Consider the following 23,432-nt stretch of genomic DNA (forward strand, 5'->3'; position numbering starts at 1 on the left):
GAAACAAGCAGGTTTGATAAAATGCTGCTGCTGTATCCGAGCAAAGAGTCTGTCTATATGTATACAGTAGTCTCTATCGATGAATTAACACCGGGAATAATGGGTTATTAATAACGCATTATTCATCATAAAGCATAACCGTATTGTATATAAACACAACAATAGAGTACTAAAGTGAAAACGTAAAGTTGTCCTGGCAACCGTATTTTCAGTTCTAAGCAACCGAACGAGCGATGGCGTTTTCCATTGCTTCCATGTGTTGTTTCTTTCAAAATTAAAATAAATACATTTCAAGAGGTGTAAATCACTACCAATCGAAACATGTCGAGGCGTTCATGTATTCCCCCCTGGGGTATTAAAAGGAAAAGTTTGCGCTAGCATGAAAGAAGTTTATGATGTAATGCTAAATTGGCCCAATCTCAATATTACTTACATCATTGGTAAAGCAAACTCGCAAATCAATTCGCAAAAAAAACGTTCCTTTTGTATAAAACATTCGTGCGGCATAGGATTTCCTCTTGTTAATTTGGTTTGTGTAGAACCGAAAATCGGTTGCTATGGAAACGTGACGACACACTTTAGCACTCTATGACAATAATATAATGAAACCCGTTAAACAGGAGATTAAGCTTAAGACGAGCAACTTCAGTTTTCATATTTCAGGTCATTAAATATTGAGCTCCTCAAAGGCTGGTCAAAAAGTGCTGAATCTATGGAAAAGTTTAAAGCGTTTAATTATGTAATGCGATTTACTGAATAGAGGCATACGGGTTCACTGGCCGCACTCAGCCCTTCCTGGACTCACTTTGGTCGCCCTCCAGAAAATGTGGCGGACTGTGCCAACCTCCACTAGGCTGTGTTTGTATTGGTGTGTAGAGAGAGAGAGAGAGAGAGAGAGAGAGGGACGGACAGACAGAGGGACTGACTGTAATGCATGCTGGCTGAGCCACAGGCTTGGATTGCTGCAGAGCGTGACTTGGACCCAATAAGCCTTGTTGCCTGGAAATGGTGAGGAGCATCCAATGCCTGATGATATTCTTCACTTATTTAAGTAGGTTTCTATGTTAACTGCCATGTTGGGTGTTAGTTTTAAACCTTTTCTCCACCCGTGGTTACATAATGGACATGAAGCACCCGGTCATCATGAATGGCTGATGTGAAGTCAGTTCATCCATCAGGTGCACGTCGGTTGCAGAGTCACAGTGAATCGTCGGCATCATGAGTTCACTGTCTTTAATAAATGTCTGATATCTCGCTGTCGTCTTCCTCAGTTGCTGACCAAGGCGGCGGCCCACCGGCTGGGCTGCATGGGCTCGGAGGGCGGGGAGAGCGCGGTGGTCCGCCACCCCTTCTTCGCCAGCATCGACTGGGAGAAGCTGGAGCGCCGAGAGCTGGAGCCCCCCTTCAAACCCAAGATCGTCAGTGAAACTAAATTATTGTTATAAGTACATTTGTCCAAAGAAATATAAACAATATAACGCTGTTGGTACAGTAAGGATGTTCATAGAACCAAGTGCCAAGCATTAACAATTGTTAGGTTAACCCATTCCCCGTACACAACAAAAGATACACGATGCTAAGTATTGTTTTTAAGTGCCAGGACATACAACATTCAATAAGTACGTAAGAGGGGGGTGGGGGGGTGTGTGTGGGGGGGGAGGCTTCCACAGGTTGCGTTCTTAAGTTGATGTTTCCCCACCTGATTCCCCCTTGATAATGATGGTTTTCATCTGACTCAATGCTATTCATTCTATATCTCCAGAAAACGACGGAAGATGTGAACAACTTTGACCCTGACTTTACGCAAGAGGAGCCCACGCTGACCCCCATTGACGACCCGCTCATCCCCTCCAACCACCTCAACGAGTTCCATGACTTCTCCTTCACCTCCTCGGAAATACTGCAGAAATAGGAGTTTCTGAAGGACCCATGGGACCACCTGCTCTGCTGGGATCCAGGTTCTCTGCTGGGATCCAGGTTCTCTGCCAGGTCCACGGACTGAGCGTAGTCCGCGGACCTGGTGTTCCACGTGGGCAGACCTCCAGAGTCTAAGAACTAATCAATAAGTGGATACGACCCCCAATGTGGACTGGACTGAACAAGGGAAAGGCTTTCTCAACAGAAACTATGCTCGCTGTTATCTCTGTGTCTCGAACACTTCAGATGTATTTTTTTACCATTTCCTTTATACATCCTCTATTCAACTTAATCTTTGAAAAGACATGGTGAATGCCTTTATTTTGTGCGCTTGTATTGAATGTAGAATGGCCTTGTGGATCCCATTGTTGGTGCCCGCTGAAAGAGAATCTGTAATATCTGTGCCAGATGTCATGTCAAGCACCAGGAAAACAGATGTATTTAAACTGTGACCAAACTTGCAGTTCCTTGTAAATTGTAGTCATCGGTGAATGGATTTGCTTCCAGTTGAATCCCTGGACATTTTTGTGGGAACTGTTTTATTTTTTGCCAATTGAGAAGCCTGTTGAATTTCAGGAGGCACAGACTCCTTAGCATATGAAATAGTGTCACATTTGTTCCGTATGTAAATACAAAAAATGGTCTCTCTCTCTCTTTCTCGCTCTCTCTCTGCGTGATATCATTTAAAACAGACTGATAAATCCTTATCCTAATTGCCAGTTGGCAGCTATCTCCGTGACTACAACTGTCTTTACGAGAACAGACCAGTCGTAAGATGATGCAACAGTTGTGAAATAACAGAAAGTTTGTTGCTGTGATCCTGCAATCAATATCATCCGTTTGTCTGCCAAGTTCGCTCAGCAGTCGTTTCTTCTGCACCTCACCTTTTAATATTTGACCTCAGATGACACAACAGCTATCGTCTGGTGGAGCTATCAAAGGCTGTTTGAGTCTCAAACCAGGAGGAGGAAACCGGAAACCGCCCTGCGTCACGGCGACCACTTGAACCGGCAACAGGAAGTCGTTACAGGAAGGGGGATCTTGCAGTTTTGCAAGACAGTAACGTCAGATAGTGTGTGATCGTCTGCCATAAGAGGCATTCAGGAGGAGAGAATCGCCCCGGACAGCATGAACAATGAACAATGGCCTCTGTTGACCCGGCCCAGATGCCCACGCCGAGTTTGGGAAGACTTCAGTCCTAATGTCTGGCAGTTCCTTATTCTGGTGGATAACTTTCACTTTAGTAGATTAAATATTAAAGCCAGGAAGCAAAAGACCAACCCTTCATACACAGAAAGATAACAGTTCAAGTTGTCTCTGTCTCTGTCCACTATCGGGCTGAATATAGGAATGAGTGAACAGGCCTACGATTTCTTCCATTAACGGTATTTGGTCGTACTAGGCATTAAATGCAGTTTTTCATTGCTGGAAGTCCACACTGACCGCTTGGTCAACCCCCAAATTAAATAAATAAATAAAAAACATTCGATAAGACCAAAGTTTTTTTAACCATCCTTTTTAAGCAGTGGATTGTGTTCTTAATGTAATATGATGAAAGTTGAAGCCAAAAATAAGGCCTTGACTTGAAACTTGAAAAGTTTCTAAGGGTCTAATTCAATTCAATTTTATTGTATAGCCCTTAATCACCATTACAGTCTCAAAGGGCTTAACAGGCCAAATATGTATGACCCCCCCCCCCCCCCCCAAGCCTCCACAAGGGCAAAAAAAAACTCCCTTGAAATGGAAAGGAAGAAATCTTCTTCTAAATCCCTGTCAGGCCACTCTGGTGGTGTGACTATAGGGGTTTGAGTCACTTCATCACTTCATCATCCATCACTTGCCTGATGAAGGGTCACACTGACGTGTAGAGACAAGAGCTTCCTTGATTCAGACGTTAAAACGCACTGAAAATGATCATTTAACAATTAACTAGTTTCAACGCACTATTTATGTTGTTTTAGTAACGTTGGCTGACTATATTTTCACTAAAATGTTACTTTTGAAACAGAAATATGAAACAAATATGGCAACTTAAAGGTTTGTATTGCTTCTTCTCTGACCTTGTGTTGTGGATTACATATTAGCCCATTAGGACAGATTACGAACTCTATCCGTCTATCAGGTACACAGACACACGCGATCATACCTGAGGGTCCGACACGTCACTGCTCCTTGCTCAGAGGGGGGCGGAACCGCTGGTCCTCCGACGGGGGCGGAGCCGCTGGTCATCCGCGGCGGAGCAACATCGTTCAAGCGAGGAACCCTCGTCCAGCGTGGCACTATCCTCCACGGGAAGTCAACTCTTTCCGGATTTACACCGCAATACATTTCGATTGTTTTCAAAACTCAGTCCCCGTCGTTGCTCGTGTAATTTGCTGGGATCCGTGCGAGTGATCCATAAGAACCAGAGATCCTAGACCGACCGGACCGCTCGGTACCCGGGAGAGCCTCTCCTCGGGTCCGCGTCCTGAAATGGACACTGGAATTGTCCCTGAAAAGAAAAGGTAACGCTATCGCTTCTAGGAACTAGCTCGGTCGTTTTCTTTACCGAGACAGGAAACTTGTTCGGCGTTGACTTTGAGATGTCTTCCGGTGTGAACTTGTTTGCCGGAGACTTTAATGAAGACCCCGTGTCGGGGGAGTTTGTGCGGGATGCGGGAGGGCTTCGTCTTGTAGCCTTTAACCAGCTAGCTAGAGGAGCTAACAGGCTAGCTGCTGTCTTGTGAGTTATGTTGCATAACAACATGCATGTCGTTGACTTTGTTCCAACATATTTAAATAAATAGCCTTTTTGAATCCCCAGGTGAAGTTGTGGCGGGTAGTAGTAATAATGTGTTCCAGACAAAGTGTTGTTAACATCGATCCTCAGATCATGTTGTTTGTATTTTAACGGAAGTAATTCAGGTTTCAGCTGGTAAAAGTGATGGATTATTGTGAAGATATGACCTGGTAGGCCTTTACTGCAGGGAAATCCACCCTCAACCTATGTAAACTAGTTCTTGCAGATAATAGATTCAACTTTTTATTAATTAGTAGGAATATAGAAATCTGTAGCTCTTACCAAAAATTATTAATTGTTTTAATTAAACGAGGTATAAACTATCGTTGAAATCAAGCTAAAATCGAACATTACTTTAATTTACACCATGACACCACAGCAAAAGATTGAATACATGTCATGATGTAAGATTCATAGTAATATATTGCCTTCTTCCGGTATAAATTACCAACGACATTTTGCTTAGCGTCGTATCCTAACTGCATGCAATACACACTCGTTACGTTAGTGTGCAAAAGTATGCAAACCATTCTGCATGCTGAAATCATTTATTTGGATTGAGTGTTTTTAAGGGTAAAATAAGCTGATGGGATGGCAAGTTGATTTCAATTTCTCAGAAATTACCAAGAATGGCGTTGCATGCTTGGTCAAATAGCGCTGCAAAACCGCTCAATGAAAGCAGGAGTGGAAGTAAAACGTAACGACTGTTTCTTTTCTGCATATGCTACACATTTACTTGTTGGATATGTTTTGATCTTGCCAATAGCTTACTTGAGTTTGCGGTTAAGGCTTTGAAGTCTACATTTAGGACATTTAGCAGACGTTTTTATCCAAAGCGACTTACAATGAGTACATTTATTTGAGTGCTGCGAAATGTCCAGGTTGAGGACATTAACACATTCACACCGGTGTTTCATTTCAAGTCGCGGCCGTGTTAACTGGTGACCATCAGCCGAATGCGTCGCTTGTTGTCGTGGATACGCTAGCTGTTGGAAATCTGGAAAAGATTCGTAGCTGTCCTTGCGAATGCCTTAGATTTTTTTTTCCAATAAAATGTCCAAAACATATCCATCTCATTCGTATTTGGAGTCTAATTGGAGGAAACTTGTCACGTAGAACCATTTTAAGCCGAAATAAATGGAAAATGGGTGTGTGTTTTTTAATAATAAATACGGGATTCGAACTCGTACCATTTTGGGGGAAATATATTTCAAGCTGAGATTCCATTCCATTGTGCCGTTGAGCCAGAGACTTGATCAGCTGCAGTACTAAATAACATAACTTCTTCCTAAGAGCAGGAGGCAACCAGATCAACTTGTGACCCGACTGTATTTGTCTCGTTTCCAAAAAGAAGAGGCCATTACATCAGTTATTCAAAACCAAATGTTGTGTTGATCTGGCTGCCTCCTGCTCTTAGGAAGAAGACTAGTTGGAGTTTTTAGTACTACAGCTGATGGAGTCCCTGTTGCTCCACGGCATAATGGAATGGATCTCAACTTCAAATATTTTTACCCCAAAATGGTATGAGTTTGAATCCCGTAATGTATGCTATTTGATCTGAATAAACGTTATGTTTCAAAGTGATACCGCCTTGCGTTGCTTAATGCAATTAAGATTAAGCAATTTCATTGCTTAATCCGATCTAGCTGTCCCATGTAAACGCATTGATTTCCGAAGTCGCTGCTTTGCTTATGGCGCGTTTCCACTGCAGGGTGCGGAACGGATCGGATCGCAAAGGTGCGGGTCAGGTCGCGTTTCCACCGCCAAAAGTGGGCGTGACCCGGACTTTGCCGTACCCGTTCCGGCCCCATTCTCGGAACTCCTCCGTTGCGGTACCCAAAACGAGACCAGACGCCTGAAAGGGTCCCGTGAAATTCTAGCTACACCCCCCCTCCGTTGATTGGTCGACCGAATCGTCACTTCCGGGTGACGCGGGGATAAAAACAAACAAACAGTAGCCTCGAGGTATTATTCTTTACAATTAACATGTCGCGTAAAAAGCTTGCTTGGGCGAACAAGGAGGTGGAGACGTTCGTCTGCATTCTTGGGGAGGAAGACGTTGTTTACGATGTTTACGTAGCTGCCGCGGCGATCGACATCCGGCCTACCACCAAGGGTACTGTCGGCAGTGGAAACGCGACCTCGGAACTGAGCTGGGCTATACCGCCCCCTCCCTACCGCACCTTTGCGATCCGATCCGTTCCGCACCCTGAAGTGGAAACGCGGCATTAGAGACATCCAGTGAAACGGGACAACAACGCACCACATCAGGCGACCGAATGATAGAATGAGCGCATAACTGTTTTTGGCAGTGGGGGGAAACATTAGGTTTTGAATATTTATTTATTTGAGCTTAAAACGGTTCTACGTGACACGTTTCCTCCAATTAGACTCCAAATACGAATGAGATGGGAATATTTTTGACATTTTATTGAAAAACAAATCAAAGAGGCATTCGCAAGGACAGCTACGTGTCTGGACCCGATTTCCATAAACTGGCGTAGCCACGACAACAAGCGACGCATTCGGCTGATGGTCACCAGTTAACACGGTCGCGACTTGAACTGAAACACCGGACACACAAGTCCATGTCTTTAACCGAGAAACATCTGGTCACATTGACGCATCTCTCAAAGAAGGTCGTTTAAAGCTATGATGGACGATTTATTATAGAAACGTTTTTAGCTTCCCCAATTGCTAATTTCATGAGGTTACTCGATGGCCTAGCTGCTGTTTATAGCCTACCTGCTGTTTATTTACCTACCTGTTATCTGCGCGTTCTTGCCCAACTCATTATGCATGTCTGAAATCTCCCATCTAAGCTAGGTAGACTTATTTGAAAAGCTAGCAAGCCTTTCATGCTCTTAGGGAGAAAGGGCTTACAAGCAGCCTGAGGGAGGGTTGGGACTCGATTGAATACTTTCAAAATCAAGCTTACTCTTGCTGCTCTCACCAGATTTCCTACCCTGGCGTTAAGTCACAACTATGTTGCCAACATGACAACGCTATAGTTCTTTTTCATTATGTCAAAAGCATATGCCTGACAAAATAAATCCCAGATGGGAAATTCTGGAAAAGTAAGTTACATTAAAGCTCATCATTCCAATAACCATCTAGAATAAGCAACCTTCCAAATGATTAGTTGCAGGACAAAAAAATAACCACAACTGGGTCGTAGCCATGGGGATAACCTGCCCCCTCCCTCCTACAACTCTTAGTCCAAAACACATTTTCTTAACAACGTGTTTTCTCAAGAGCTGTTGGTCCGTTCTGGGCCGCTGTAGAAACATTTTATCTACACTTAAAATATATTTATGAACCTTATTATCCAGTTCTGCCATGTCCGATCTGTTCCAATAATTCTGCACACCTGACCTTAAAGGTCAAACATTGCTAAGCTTGGTTGGATGAGTGCAAGTTTGCCACTGAAAACTGTCTGTATGACAGTAAGCCCATCCACTGCATTCAGCAGTGACTTCCAGGAGAATTGCATCTTATACTTGTGCAACATTATTATTTCCTAGTGTTTAGACTTCTTTCTTTTTTGGCTTTTTTGCTTTCCGTCATTTACCTCAACGCTGGGTAAACCATTCGGTTTTTGGTCCATTACGCTGTTGTCCCGTGACAGTCCTCTGCCAACCTGTGGGCTGATTGAGCGCTGCTGCAGGACTCTTGTATTTCCCTCTCATCTCTTATTCATTCTTGCAAGCCTTTTTGATAGTAGCCAAATTGGTTGAAATCGGATATAACATAAAAACGATGATCCAGGTATTGTTATTGTGTCCGTGTGTGTTAACAGCTAGGGCCAGCCCTCCCTATAGTGAGCACAAAAGGCCAGCAGCAAGAATAGACAGACCTTGGTCTATTTGCGGAGGGAAAGGGAAAGCAGCCTACAAGCATGTGCTGTGGACCTCACCTCCTGCCGGGATGATCCACATGCCCCTCCAGAGATGTATGAAGTTGTCTCCGCTGTCAAAGATTAAACTAAACGGAATAGGGCAGGACTCAAGCCCCACTGATAAGGGCAGGCTAGTGGTGTGTGTGTGTGTGCTTTACCAGGGCAGGGAGGCGTCCTCGTTGGGAGACAGGATGGTTTGGGGATAAATTATTCCCCAACCTCTGGTCTGTACGGCCCGGGTACCATGCAGTATTCAGAACAGATTTTGAAAACAGTTGCTAAAGTCTAAATGACTGAATAATGTTGAGTCAAATATGAAAACAGATGCACTCACAGATATTGTTCCTTTTTCACAAGATAAGGGAGTTTTTTTCGTTTTGAGCTTTTCAATTAATATGGCGCTTTCTCAAGAGCGTCTTATTCATTGAATCAGCTGATTCCCTTCTCTGTGAAAGAGGAGTACCAAGGATTAAATAAAGGACAACAACTGATAACGTGGTATGGGGGGGAATTTCATCGCTCAATCAACCTAAATAAATAAAGGGCAGCTATGAGGAGACTACTTCATTCTTCAGCCACCATAGCATTCATAGTAGTCTTGGTGATGTGTTGAAGCTAAACGAGGAGCCGTGGGAACCATGGCTCTACACACTAACGTGCACATTCTATTTTATCACAACGCGACAAATGAGTCGGAATAGATTGGTGACTTTCAGCCATATCAGTCTAATTAAACGTAACTAAAAGGGGGAGATAATTAGCTGAGGGAAACAAACGCCATGCAGAGCGCTCTCAGGCATGCTAGCCATGTGCACGGTGGTGTTATCTAATTACGGCCCCTCTGCTCGCCTGGATGTTCACACAGATCTGCCTTGTGTTCACGTTTCACCACAGAGCCTGTCGTCTTTACCAGGAGGTCCTCGCAGCCCTGCTGGGTGGACTTTGATTCATACGTTTGTATGAATCATGAATGATGTATAATGTGAACACTCACATTATACATCTTTAGTCTAAATCAATATGCATAATCAATATTCCAGGCTTGGCTAGGTGTTTGCTGTGGTTTTGGACCACACCACTGATACAAAATTTATTCTGCTGACAGAGTATTTCGACATCAATGATAAACTCTTGGATCTCCTGTTCATCCTGCTCTGATACAGACCTGAGGTCTGTTCATCCTGCTCTGATACAGACCTGAGGTCTGTTCATCCTGCTCTGATACCGACCTGAGGTCTGTTCATCCTGCTCTGATACAGACCTGCTGGGGATGGGCGTGAGGAATCGATTACTCGAGTACTCCTCGTTACAAATGAACTCGGTTGGTGGACAGGCAAACTCGAGTTTGCATATACACACACACAAACAACGTTTTCTGAAGCAAATGTATCAATTTTCTGTCGGCGCCACTAACGCATGACGTGGGCACAAAGAAAATTAAATGCATCCATTTCCATGGCGCGTTCCGTGCCGTGTGCAGGCACGCCAGAATTCAAAAAGTTAAGACATGGCGGTTAAAGCAAACCGTAGCGAAGAATTGAAATACTTTAAAGAAATAGGAGATCAGAAGGTGAAATGTAAAATATGCCAAGCGAAATCGAGCTACCAGAAAGTACTATGAGGCAACATATGCTCCTGAAACACAACGGTGAGTTCGGGAAAGCAGACCCGCTGCAACGGTGAAAGTGTGTCGGCTATTTTCACCGCCGCAAGACGCAGCTGTAATCCCGGGCGTGTAGAGAAGATCACAACGCTGAGTATTTCCATAGTCCATTTGCTGCCGTTTTATTTGCAGCTTTAAGCATTTATTTGCAATGGTTAGGCTACTTGTTTCGTTTTTTTTAAACTGTTACAGGCCTTGGTTCGACGTGATTTAAATTGTGAGACGCATATTTATTTTTGTAAGGAAAATGTGTTTTGAACGTTTGCAAAAATAAATAATGAATACTCTGATAACTCTGACTGTTTTGATGGAGAATAAGCATTACATGTTTGGTTGGTAATATTGCCGTTCATCATCAGGCCTATTCCTGCTGCAGATGCGTTGCATTCTCACTCGAGTTTGGAATTTACTACTCGTGCCCATCCCTTGTATCCACTTGACTGCTTTCAAAAAAGGTTCTGGGGTCTCATTTATAACCGTTGCGTACGCACAAAACGGGGCTGAAAGTTGCGTACGTGACTTTTCACGCCAAGGTTGTGATCTATAAAAAACCAACTTGACGGGAAAATGTGCGCAGCCCTAAGCAAACTCTGACCCATGCGTACGCATGGTTTGGAGGAAAAGGAGAATTGGCGACACAGACGGTGTGGTGGTGAACTGAAGTCAGACGGAAGAATTGCAGAGTGAGAAGAACGATTATGTTTTATCATCGCCCTTCATCAATTTAATTTCAACCCGTATCATGCGTTAAATCCTAATCAGAATAATTTAAGTCCACTGCGTTATTTCTCAGTTATAACTCCAGAAATATCTCCTTAGAATAGAAATAAAAAGAAATTCTCTATATTTAATCCCGTCACTCCATACTGTCCACTGACGGCGCGACTGCATGGAATAAAGCATCTGTCCAACATGTGTCAATAACATAATATTTTTATGTGACACTAAACACATGATCAAATGTCAATTAAATCCCAAGTGTGAAAAACCAAGCCACACTCATCACAATCGTTGTCCGTTACTCTTGATGCTTTTCATGACAAATCAGGCATTAAAAAGGGGTTATGTTCAAGAACATTTTACGTGGGTAATTACAAACTGATTATCCAAGGCGCTCTCGTCAGTCTTATTACCGTAACCCTATAAATACAGAGGTGAGCGCCGTGGCAATGCTGCACCATATGGCACTTCTGGCGGACCATGCAGGATTCGGAGGGAGAGGGTATTTAGGGACCATAACAATTTATTGGTAGGCTACATAAAAATATGTAACTCTATGTCAGACCACTTCTTTTTTAATTCTGGGACTGTGCGCTCCGTGCTACTGACAGAGTTCACTGCTGCAGCAACATGTTGCCACTCACTCTGCTTTTTGTTGTTGGCGATTCCAATCCCGTGACCGCCGAACAAAACTACCTTTCGGGCCTCCATCTCACCCACAAGTGTCTCCACTTCAACCTCCGTGAAATTTCGCTTTTTTGATTTTCTCAGTACTTCTGCCATTGTTTCCAACAAGACATAATACCGGCATCTGAGTCTGTTTTATATGCAGATCGCATTCATGAGGTCATTTGCATTGACCATTTATGGTTAAAAAGGGGCGTGTAGAGGGCGGAACGTGAAGCTGATTCAGCTGCGCACAATTATAGTCAGTATGTGATTTATAAAGCAAAGATTGCGTACAGGTGTGCGTACGCAGTGTTTTATAAATCCGAATATTTTTTGGCGCACGCAAAACTTGGCTTCTGGGCGTACGCACATTTTTAGTAACGATCCCACGCACAGTTTTATAAATGAGACCCCTGGGCATTTAAGCTGAAGGGTCCTCAGAGTAAAGTGTAAAAATGGTCTCCCCCCCCCCCTGTCACCACTACTAGTAGGACTCTACACTAAAAGGTATTTATTCAGTGATCTTACTAAAGCCCAAACATGCCTCATCTCGTCATTGAAAGAATCTTTTATTTTCATAAATAGAAGCCTTCCCTTTTCTTGTAAAGACCAAAAGCTGTACATTTGTGGTCTATATGATACTGATACTAAAGTATAACAGGAATAACCTGTACTGAGCTTCACAGAGCAGACAGTTTCCTGATCCAATACTGGTGCAATGTATAGAGGGTGAATTGTTGCATCAGACCTGAAGCACTCTTTTACAGTCCCCCTGATTATCCCCCTCGGCCATTGATTTGTTAGCTGTAATGTAAAGTGACGTTTCTCTGGCATTGTGCGCACAATATGTTCTTGTGTTTCGCTGACCAAAACATCCTGCCTAAACAGCCTGGTGTGTTTATGAGGGTTCAAAGAGGAGAACGGCGTCTTTATGTTAATAACATGCGCTTCGGCCCGACGACGGCTGGCCAGCAGGACACTCGAGCAGGGGTTAATTGTATTGCTCTTAATGTGCAACAGATCGATTTAATTAGGGTTGAATTTCAGAATGGGCAGCTCTTAGATTGCCCCCTCCATCTTGCGATCTCTTTCCAATATGTCCCTGAGTGCTGTGAGCGTTGCAGCCTGAGGGATTTTCGGTTTGTCCAGTTGCTCGGTGGACTGAACTGCAGGCTATCGGGTGAAAAGGGAAGACTTAGTCTATCTCTTTGATAGCCACACGGATTACCCTTGTGCTTTGCCATTTTCATACTGGAGCATTCACAATGTAATCTAAAGTATACCATGCATTCACAGTGAATGAAGTGTGTATTTACATGATTTGTTTTATTTTTGAACTACTAAACCATGCCCTCTATATCCTGTGAAGGAAGCGAGAATCTGGTGATATTTTGTTTTTCATGACACAAGCGCCATGTGTATATATAAATATACTTTGCAATCTTAATCATCAGTCATGGGTTGAGGTGTTTCCAGAACGGCATAAGTACCATGATAAAACGCAGCAGATACAATGCACCGACACCATATTACATATTGTCAAAACAACCTGCACCCGGGCTGAATTTATAAACACAACTTCAGCCTTCTCGTGTTCAGCCGATTACTTTATTTCCCCGTGTTGTTGCGGCTCAACTGCCATTCTCCTCTGGTCGCTCCGAGAGCCGGGCGCCATAAATGTCAACATGATTGGTGTGATACTTAGTCTTGGCTGCGCTCCAGCAAGCCTGACTGAAGAGCCCCTCAGGGCAAGCCCCCTCCGCCAGCCAATCGCACCAATGAGGTCTCGCTGGCTTTGTCTTAAGCCGGTCTCTCCCAGGGAGTGTCTGTGAATAAGTCAGCTCCGTTTGGACCTGACGATGAAGTAGCCTGCGCTACACTTCAGACCCACCCCCATTGTTGTGTGCGTGTGCGTGTGCGTGTGCGTGTGCATCTGCTCAACATGTGTGATCTGGCCAACTATTGGGTCCATCACTGCCCCCCCCAAATAGAGTTGTTTTCCGATACCAGTATCGGAAATTCCTCCGATACTGCCTTTTAGGCATCGGTATCGGCCTGTCTATGTGCCGATCCGATACCATCACATGCTCATTTACTACACAGGCAGAGAGTATCACAAACACTACGGTGTTATGCTGCGTTTGTTACCGGTCAGAGGTGGAAAGTCGGAAAGGGAAACGCGTCATCTCCGACCCATGTGAGTGTCGAGCTACCAATTCGGGAAACCATGGATGCATGGACGCTTAACTACAAGAATACAAATGTATTAGAATTATGGTTGTTCATGTAAATTATCTAGTTAAAAAAAAAAGAAGAAGTTTTTAGACAGTAAGTTAACCGACTATACATTGCGGACATCGTAAGAGAACCCTTTGCTATTGCTAGATGCTGTAGCGGTATATACTCGGTATCCGCCGACCCTCAAGTTCAGGATTCTGAATCGTTATCGGGGAGTACATTTTTTTTGCAGAAAATGTCCACCCCCAACGCTTACCCACCCATGTCACCCCCCCCCCTGCAGGGTGAGCTCGGACCGCAGGAAGGAGAAGTCTCGGGATGCGGCGCGCTGCCGGCGGGGGAAGGAGTCGGAGGTGTTCTACGAGCTGGCCCAGGAGCTGCCCATGCCCCACAGCGTCCGGGCCAACCTGGACAAGGCCTCCATCATGAGGCTCACCATCAGCTACCTGCGCATGATGAAGCTGCTCGGCACCGGTGAGGACTCCGCCCATATTAGGGCTCCACTATTAGGCCATATTAGGCTCCGCCCAGGTGGGGGCTCCGCCCAACAGCGCCAAGGGCTCCACTCAGTAGAACCTTCATCATGATGTCACATCCTTAAATATGGTGGTGACATGTGTTTTATATTATATTACATATTGAAAGGGGAATTGAATAAATGCCATGGTGGCCAGATATTCTCACTGCGTTGCTGTGCTGAGCCAGACATGTTGGCACGGACAGAAGGAAAGCCTTTGGATGGTTTTAGCTCTCATTCCTTCCCATGAAGCAGTGATTCAAAGTACCCGGGCCATTCAGAGCTGCACCGTGCTGTGTCTGATTGTTTAGAACAGGGTCTTAGTTCAAGTTCAAAATACTTTATTGTCCCCCAATGGGGCAATTTGTTGTGCAGTATTTAGTATACAAATCCAAGTCAACAAGTTGTTATTCAGGTGTTATAGGTGTTATTTACGGTTCTTTATAGAATTTAGAAGTAGAGGGAACAAAAGAGTGTATATCTGTTGGTTTTGAGTCGTGGGAGTTTAAAGTGTGATCCGGATGGCAACATCTGAAATTCAGCCTGTAAGGGATGAGAACTATTTCACAGGATAGATTCAACCCTTTTTAGCATCTGATTCTGATAAAGTTCCTCCAGGCCTTTCTGCTTAGAACCTGTGATACGGCTGCTCACCTTAATTAACTTGGAAAAGGAGTTTTTTAGTTTTACAGTGATAGACCCACACCGGCAGATTAAGGAGAAGGTGACAACTGACTCAACAAAGGACCTATGGAAAAGGGTCATCAGGGTCAGCGAGCCACCGGAGGTACGAGATCCTACTGCAGGTGCTACCTGGGATTTGAAACCTGAAATGGACCCATGAACAACAATATAAAAAATATTATACATCTAGGCAAAAATGTATTTAAAATAAATAACGTTCTGTCTTTTTATGTAGTTCTCTGGCTTGCTATTATTTTAAGAATAGCGCCGCTTTGTCCATTCAACAGAAATTTTCCATTTTGAGTTTTTCCGTTGACTTTTCATGTTAATTCGGGTGCTAAAAAAAACCCTTGGAGCACAAGCAGCGCTGCTGACTCGCTGTTTCCACCGTCTCCCCCGGCCAGGGCCTACTTCCAGTAACACTGGTGCCCTGCTATTTATCCATTATGAACCATCGGTGTGTGAGGCGGTCCGCACATCTTGATGCAGATTTAGTGGTACACCTAAATTCAACACCCTCCCACTCTCCCATGCCCATGCCGGTTCTTTGAGCAAGCAAAGGTCGATCATCGGAGTCACAACTCCTCTCTGTCGTGGCACTGCAGTGGTGGAACGGGCTCCCTGCCGGGGTCAGGACCGCAGAGTCGCTCACCAGCTTCTGCAAAAGACTCAAGACTCGCGTGTGCAGAGTTCACCTAGACCAGGGGTCACCAACCTTTTTGAACCTGAGAGCTACTTCATCATGGGTACTGAGTCCTACGAAGGGCACCCAGTTCTATACACTCTTCTGAAATAACAAATTTGCTCAGTTTGCCTTAAGTTATATATTACTATTAATGATACTCATCTATGTGAAGACATGTTAATTAATTAAGTCATGTTAATGATTTCTCACAATAATTCTCAACAATGACTTAAAAAAGGTGGGAAAGAGTTGTTCAAGAATGTGGAGTGTAGTGCCATTTTTAGAACAGGCCTGCGGGCGCCTCATGTGGTCCTTCCGGGCGCCATGGTGCCCGCGGGCACTGTGTTGGTGACCCCTGACCTAGACTCTGCATAGCCTCCCCCCTTTACCCCACCATACCCCTCTTAACGTACTTATTGTATGTTGTACGCCCGGACGCAACACGTACATCCTGTTGTACGTGTGTTGCAGGTTGTTTTGGGTCAACATGTCTGCTAAACCCACTAAATGTAACGTGAATGTGTTCCTCTGGGCCGCAGACGGGCCCGTGGCGGAGGCGGCCCCGGAGGAGAGCGAGCTGGGGGCCCGGCTGAGCGGCTCCTACCTGAAGGCCCTGGAGGGGTTCCTCATGGTGCTGTCGGAGGACGGAGACATGATCTACCTCTCAGAGAACGTCCACAAGTGCCTGGGCCTGGCACAGGTTGGTCTCCTCTTGTTCACCCTGGGTATGGAGGCTTTGAGTGATGACAGTACGCCTGATGATGATGATGATGATGATGATGATGATGATGATGATCTAAAATTGGGTGGGGTGGGGCGGGGCCAAAAATGTGTACATTGCATAATGATTGAGGTGATTTTGTAGCGTTCTACCTTTTGCTGACTCATTTTGAAGTTTAACTAGCGGGGACGGCTTTGGTTTTTCGGATCATAATTGGTGGTTCACTTTGCATGCAGAGCCTGCATGTCACGCCCTAGCACTGCTAGGGAGTGGTTTGCTGGGAATGCAGAGCCTGCATGTCACTCCCTAGCAACTTACTGTACCCAAGAACCCTTAAATCTGAGAAAATTATGTTATTTCAGACAGATTTCTCTTGTAGATAAGTCGAGGTTATCAATTTTTTTTTGCCTATCCATTTTTATATATTATTTATATTGCCAGCATCCAGCGATACGAATATCTTTTGTATTTTGATACGAAAACAATATATGGTGCAGCCCTAGTGGACCTGGGCCGTTGCTGTTCACCTCTGACCTCTCTCCTCTTTGTGTTGTTCTGCCAGTTTGACCTGACCGGGCAGAGCGTGTTCGACTACACGCATCCGTGTGACCAGGAGGAGTTGAGAGAGATGTTGGTCCACAAAACAGGTAAGAGTCCAACCCTGGCCCGCCATCCCCACAATAACAACGGTGAATGGTTTGAGACAAGCAGACACACGCACACACTCCTGCATTGGCACTGAGCTGTGGGCTGTTGGAACACGTCTCTGTGTGCCCGTCTCCCTGGTTCCTCCTCCCAGCGATGGAATGGCCTCCCAGTGCACTCTGCCTGATGCTGGGAATTATCTTTTATTTATCATGTTGGAAAACCTTTTATTCTCGGGCCCATTAAATTCCTCTTTATCAGCGAGCAATCGCCACAAATAGAAGGAAACTAAATTCGGCCTTTTTAGGATATTACTTTCCACGTGGAGCGTAACAGGAGCCCGCATTAAACATCATTTGTAGTCGGCTGTGCGACTCCTGATCTGTCGTTCCGTAAGGAAAGGAGAATACATCTAGTAAATGTTGTTATTTTCCCCTGGCGCATCAAGCCTAATGTATTCAGCCTCCCTCGGTGGCCGAAGCAATCTCCAGAGTACCAGCGGCACTGCAGACGCACCCTGCTGGCTGTGGCGTGGAGCCCATCAGGGGGCAGCCTCTGAGCAGCACGCATGACTCCCTAAGCAGCAGCTCAGCTCAGTCCCTGTGTGGGAGCTCGCTTTATCTCCGGAGAAAGCTCTTTTCCAGGCCCGCTCGCCCTATCCCGCTCCTGGGAAGAGATGTGTCCCTGTGGGCCGTCCGCTCTGGATCTCGGCCCCTGTGTCCCCCAGGCCCCGCTGCTCATGCAATAGTCAGCAGCAATAATGCTCCGATGCCCTGCGCTGATGCATGGAACCCTGCCTGCCTGCAGCGCTCTACTGCACACATATGAAGGCTTTCTGCACCCCAAGCACCCATGAGCAATATCACCTTTAATCAACTGTTGCCCCCTGTTCCCTCAAAGCCATCGTCCGCTGACATCTCTCCATAGTATTTCAGGAAGCGTTGCCATCTAAAATATTCACAGCGGCATCACAGCCTTGACACAAAGCAGAACCATCCAGGGATTGGATCGTAAACATTGACGGTAGTTCTAGGTCTAACAACGAACACATCCGTTGTTCAGAGTGAAGGCTGAGCTACAAACGTCCAATGGGACAGAATAAAATCAATACTGAACACTTAACAGCCCCAGGGTTCCCTCTCCTCCTTTTCGCTCACCTCTCCGCCGCTCCCTGTGGCTCCCCTCAGGCTCCAAGAAGACCAAGGAACCCAGCACCGAGCGCACCTTCTTCCTCCGCATGAAGTGCACCCTCACTAGCAGGGGCCGCACCGTCAACGTCAAGTCGGCCACCTGGAAGGTATGGCCCGGCCTACTACTGTACGGACGGCGATATGTTGTTTCGCCTGCTAAATGGCCAGAATGTAAATGTCCCAGTAATGACCTGCTCTGTCCCTCGCGGGGGACGGGGGGCAGACCCCCTGCTGAGACGACGGGGCGCCCTCACTCACCGCTCTCTCCCGATCTTTCCTTCAAGGTGCTCCGGTGCTCCGGCCACGTGCGCGTGTTCAAACCCCCTGCGGAGGAGGAGAAGGCCCCACCCTCCAGGCCCCCGGTGCCCTACCTGGTGCTGATCTGTGACCCTATCCCGCACCCCTCCAACATTGAGGTGCCCCTGGACACCAAGACCTTCCTGAGCCGACACACGCTGGACATGAAGTTCACCTACTGCGACGAGAGGTCCGCCCCCTACAACGTGAACCCCCCACCTGACCCCATGAGGAACACTGCACCCACTAGAACGTTCTTCTGAACGGCAAGCCATGTGGAGATGGGGGGCATCTAGAGCTCCTCTCTCTAACCAAGACCACTAGGTGGCTCTGAAGCCCCCCTCTCTCTGTGGAGAAGCAGGGGATTCAGGGCCCCATAGGTCCAGCTCCTCTCTCTCTCACCAAGAACTTGTGGGGCTTCAGAGCCACCTAGTGGTCGATGGTTAGATTGGCATGAACAGAACTTTTCAGAAATGTTCAACAATCTCCTTTAAAGGATCATTACATTTACATTTAGGGCATTTAGCTGACTCTTTTATCCAAAGCGACTTACAATAAGTCCTTGTTTCGAGTCTTGTTTTTTTTTTTCTCCCTATTTACTCTTAACTGTTTTCCGCTCGTCCTTGCAGGATAACGGAGTTGATGGGCTACGACCCGGAACACCTGATGAACCGCTCTGTGTACGAGTACTACCACGCCCTGGACTCGGACCACCTCACCAAGACCCACCACAACCGTAAGGCCGTCCAACCACATCCTGCTGCCTGACGTCTGGAGGAACGAGTCCGGACCGGTTTAATTCGTCTTTTTCTCTCTCCCTGGTCGTAGTGTTCGCCAAGGGGCAGGTCAGCACGGGGCAGTACCGCATGCTGGCCCGGGGGGGGGGCTTTGTGTGGGTGGAGACGCAGGCCACCGTCATCTACAACAACAAGAACTCCCAGCCGCAGTGTGTGGTCTGCGTCAACTTCGTGCTCAGGTAGGGCCCCGCCGACCTCGCTGGTGTTCAGTGGAGAGGTTGATGATAGAGGGGCTCCATCCTCATCTCCATAGATTTGGATGTGGTGTGTTCCGTCGAAAGATATTCTGTGATTAAAAGAACACATTACAAGTACATTACAGGTCCACTATAATTTCAATCTACGCCCCAAATGTGACCATGTTAGTCGTTTTAGTCATATTCCGTCCTTTTGATTGTTTTGGGAGGTCTTCCATTCCCACGGTTGTGTTATAACCATCCGGTCCTCCTCTTCCCATCTCAGCGGTATCCAGGAGGAGAAGCTGATCTTCTCTCTGGAGCAGACGGAGGACCTGAAGCCGGTGAAGGAGGAGAAGAAAGGGCCGCAGGAGATAGAGGAGGAGGAGGAGGAGCAGGAGGAGATTGAGCAGGAGGAGGTGATGGAGACGGTGTGCCATGCCGACGAGACTGTGGTCCAGGCCGCGACTCTCCAGGTGCTGCCCAGCGAGGAGAAGCCTCCAGAGGTGGACGTTGTTCAGATCTTCACGCAGGCCCCTGAGGGCCCGCCCCTGGTCAGCCTGTACGACCAGCTGAAGGAGGAGCCCGAGGCCCTCACCCTGCTGGCCCCGGCCGCGGGAGACACCTTCATCTCCCTGGACTTCAGCTGCCCTGGTCAGTCGCACGCCTCCTCCAATCAGAACGGTCCCTCCACCCCTATAACACAGAATACCTCCACTCTCCATAGAGTACTAAAGTGAAAACGTCACGTTGTCCTGGGAACCGGATTTTCTGTTCTAAACAACCGAACAAGAGATGGCATTTTCCATGTGTTGTTTTTTTCAAAATGAAAATAGATCAACTTCAAGAGGTGAAAATAACTACCAATTAAAACATGTCGAGGCGTTCATGTATTCCCCTGGGGTAGGAAAAGTTTGTGAACGTTAGTTTATTATTTCTTTATATGAAGACAATCGTTGCCTTTCTATAAAACGTTTGTTTGGCATAGGATATCCACTTGTTAATTTGGTTTGTGTAGAACCGAAAATCGGTTGCTATGGAAACGTGACGTCACACTTTAGCACTCTATTAAAGCAATAGGATTCTATTTGGGGTTCGGGTCACAATAAAAATATGAAATTGCTAGGATAAGATGCTACAATGCTACTATTTTTACTTTCGAGGACGTACACCGAACAATAGTATACAATAAGTGCATATGTTAAGTACCAGGACAGACATTATGCAATGTAAGTGTGTAAGAGGGGTGTGGGGCTGTAAGGGGGAGGCTATGCAGAGTCTAGCTGACCTCTGAACCAGTGAGTCTTCTGTTTCCACTCCAACGTCTGTCCACCTCCACCGTAGACTCCGAGATGAACCTTCTGGAGGACGCGCCTCTCTACAACGACGTGATGCTTCCCTCCACCAGTGAGCACTTGGCCCTGCCTCTGACTGACCTGACCCCCAGTGAGTCCCCCCGCTCAACCCCCAGCCCCCCCGCAGAGCAAGAGGTGCCCTGCGGCCGAGCCGGCGGCCACACGCAGGCCAGCAGCCCCCCGGTGGTGAGTCACCTGACCTTGTGTTGTTGGGACCTCATGCCGTTGATAACGCTTACAAAGTGCTGACCCGTCTCCCCCCTGTCAGCCCGACAGCCCCCTGAACCTAGGCTTCCCCGGGGACATGGAGCTCAGCTCGGACTTCGACCTGGTCGAGAAGCTGTTTGCCGTCGACACGAAGCCCAAGACCCCTTTCACGACCCAGGTAGGCTTTCAGACCCGTTTACATTTAGGCGTTTAGACGCTTTTATCCAAAGCGACTTACTATAAGTACACTTGTCAGAAGAAAGAGAAACAACAATATATTGCTGTTGCAACAGTAAGGATGTTCATTGAAACAAGTGCCAAGCACTGACAATTACTAGGGTAACCCATTCCCCGTGTACAACAAAGATAGCTGGGATAAGACGCTACGCAATGCCAAGTACTATTTTTAAGTGCAAGGACGTACAACATACAAGAAGTGCGTAAGAGGGGTGTGTGGGGGGGTAAGCGGGGAGCCCATGCAGAGTCTAGGGGGAACTCTGAACATGTGAGTCTCGAGTCTTTTGCAGACCCCCCAGTCCATCCTTCCTCTTCCCCAAGTCCTCGTGTTGAACCCAGTCTCCGTGCCGGTTCGTTGTGTGTCCAGGCCATCGAGGACCTGGACCTGGAGATGCTGGCGCCGTACATCCCCATGGACGACGACTTCCAGCTGCGCTCGCTGGCCCCTGACGAGCACCTGCCCTGCGAGCCGCCGCCGGTTCGGCCGCCGGCCACCTCCGCACCGCTCCACAGCTACCTGAGCTCACCCTCGGGCCGCACGGGGGGCCCCGGGCCCCTGGGGCCGGTGGCCACGCCCAACGCGGCCCCCCTGCTCTCCAAGAGGTAGGCCTTCTGATGACCGGGCAGGAGCTTACTCCTCCAGCGCCTGGCTGTGTGTTCTGTTCCAGTAGCCGTTCAGGGCTGCTCCATGCAGTGGCTGACTGTGTAGGACAGGGTTTTAACCTCGTGGTTAGCGAGCCGCTCGTGGTCTGATTCTACTGCAAGGTGGTACCTGGGATTTGATACCGGAAATAGATCAAATCCAAAAACAAAATGATGATATACATATAATCAAAAATGAATATACAACTAAAAGGTTGTCTTTTTATGTACTAGTTTGGCTTGCTATTGTTTTAAGAGTAGTGTCGTTTGTTCATCAGAATTCTTTCATTTTGAGGTTTTCCCGTTGATGTTTTGTGTTAATTTGGGTGTGCTAAAAATAAACCTTGGCCTCAACGAGGATGCCCGGGCTGAGTGAACACGTTCCCCGCCCTTCTGTCTTCAGGAACCCGCAGCTGGAGAAGGAGGTGTCTCTGAAGATGCTGGCCGCCGTGAACGCCCAGCGCAAGAGGAAGCTGGGCGACGTCCCGCTGACGGATGTCTTTGCAGCGGTGAGCGCAGGAACCCCTCCATCAGTTAGCCTACACGCACACGCCACCCAATCAAACACCGTGCTACACCGACCACACCTACCACAGATCACTGACTGCGGTCTCTCCATTACCCAGGGGGCATTGCTTCAGGGCCCGTGTGAGCAGGGGAAGAAGCTGAAGGTGTCGGAGGTTCCTGTGATGCTCTCCCATCGCTACGTCCTGCTGCTGCCGTCAGGTGAGGCCTCTGTCATGGTCAGATTAAGACCCTCAGCAGACGACCCTGGATGTATGGCTGTAACCCGTCTCCCTGCTCTCAGACCTGGCCAGCCTCCTCCTGGGCCCCTCCTCGGAGGGCGGCAGCCCGGCCATCACCCTGCCCCAGCTCACCCGCTACGACTGCGAGGTCAACGCGCCCGTACAAGGGCGCCAGCTCCTGCTGCAGGGGGAGGAGCTTCTGCGAGCTCTGGACCAAGTCAACTAGGCACACGCTTAAAGCCCTCTTCCTGCCGGCCCGGACCGGACACTACGGTTTAGCCCCCCCCCTTCCCTTCGCCAGCTCTACTCGCCCTTATTTATGTGTCTGTATGTTGGATAGGAGGGTGGCCGCCTGGTCCCCCGTTCTTCAGCGTTCCACCGCGGTGAAAGACCCTCACAGGGTCTCTGGTGCAGGGTGGAGGGCCAGGGGGTGGGACAGGAGTTACTGCCAGCAGTATATTGTAAGCTTAAGTCGCACAATTTATATTTTCCTAAAAAAACTATAACCAGCAATATATATATATATATATATATATATATATATATATATATATATATATATATATATATATATATATATATATATATATATATATATATATATATACACACCTTAACCGAATGTCTTTGGTCCCCCAGTATGAGCATA

The 23,432-nt window shown here is 46.9% G+C and overlaps 2 protein-coding genes and 1 long non-coding RNA gene across 5 annotated transcripts in view; 2 read left to right on the top strand and 1 right to left on the bottom strand.

Moving 5' to 3' along the window:
* The window catches only part of prkcha (protein kinase C, eta, a), a 20,158-nt gene extending 16,757 nt beyond the window's left edge, over window positions 1–3,401 (top strand). For both annotated transcript variants that reach the window (XM_030356683.1, XM_030356684.1), the window contains 2 exons: window positions 1,272–1,418; window positions 1,763–3,401. In XM_030356683.1, coding sequence (XP_030212543.1) covers window positions 1,272–1,418; window positions 1,763–1,912 — 297 coding nt within the window. In that variant the 3' untranslated portion in view covers window positions 1,913–3,401. The remainder of the gene's footprint in view (window positions 1–1,271; window positions 1,419–1,762) is intronic.
* The window catches only part of LOC115544013 (uncharacterized), a 5,005-nt gene extending 811 nt beyond the window's left edge, over window positions 1–4,194 (bottom strand). Inside the window, exon 1 of one of the 2 annotated variants that reach the window (XR_003976785.1) lies at window positions 4,064–4,194. This is a non-coding gene — a long non-coding RNA (uncharacterized LOC115544013). Of the gene's footprint in view, window positions 1–433; window positions 1,273–4,063 lie in introns of those variants that run through there. The other variant, XR_003976786.1, reaches the window with a different exon arrangement.
* On the top strand, window positions 4,118–23,275 carry hif1aa (hypoxia inducible factor 1 subunit alpha a). Its single transcript, XM_030356675.1, has 15 exons — window positions 4,118–4,421; window positions 14,168–14,358; window positions 16,310–16,470; window positions 17,054–17,138; window positions 18,324–18,433; window positions 18,611–18,813; window positions 19,253–19,359; window positions 19,452–19,599; window positions 19,883–20,250; window positions 20,941–21,137; window positions 21,220–21,336; window positions 21,763–21,998; window positions 22,441–22,546; window positions 22,664–22,763; window positions 22,846–23,275. Exons 1-15 carry the CDS (start codon window positions 4,390–4,392, stop codon window positions 23,007–23,009), a joined length of 2,325 nt encoding a protein of 774 aa, XP_030212535.1. The 5' UTR covers window positions 4,118–4,389; the 3' UTR covers window positions 23,010–23,275.
* Window positions 23,276–23,432: the final 157 nt, after the last annotated feature.

The sequence above is a fragment of the Gadus morhua genome, chromosome 5 (genome assembly GCF_902167405.1).
Source record: "Gadus morhua chromosome 5, gadMor3.0, whole genome shotgun sequence".
Taxonomy (NCBI): Eukaryota; Metazoa; Chordata; class Actinopteri; order Gadiformes; family Gadidae; genus Gadus; species Gadus morhua.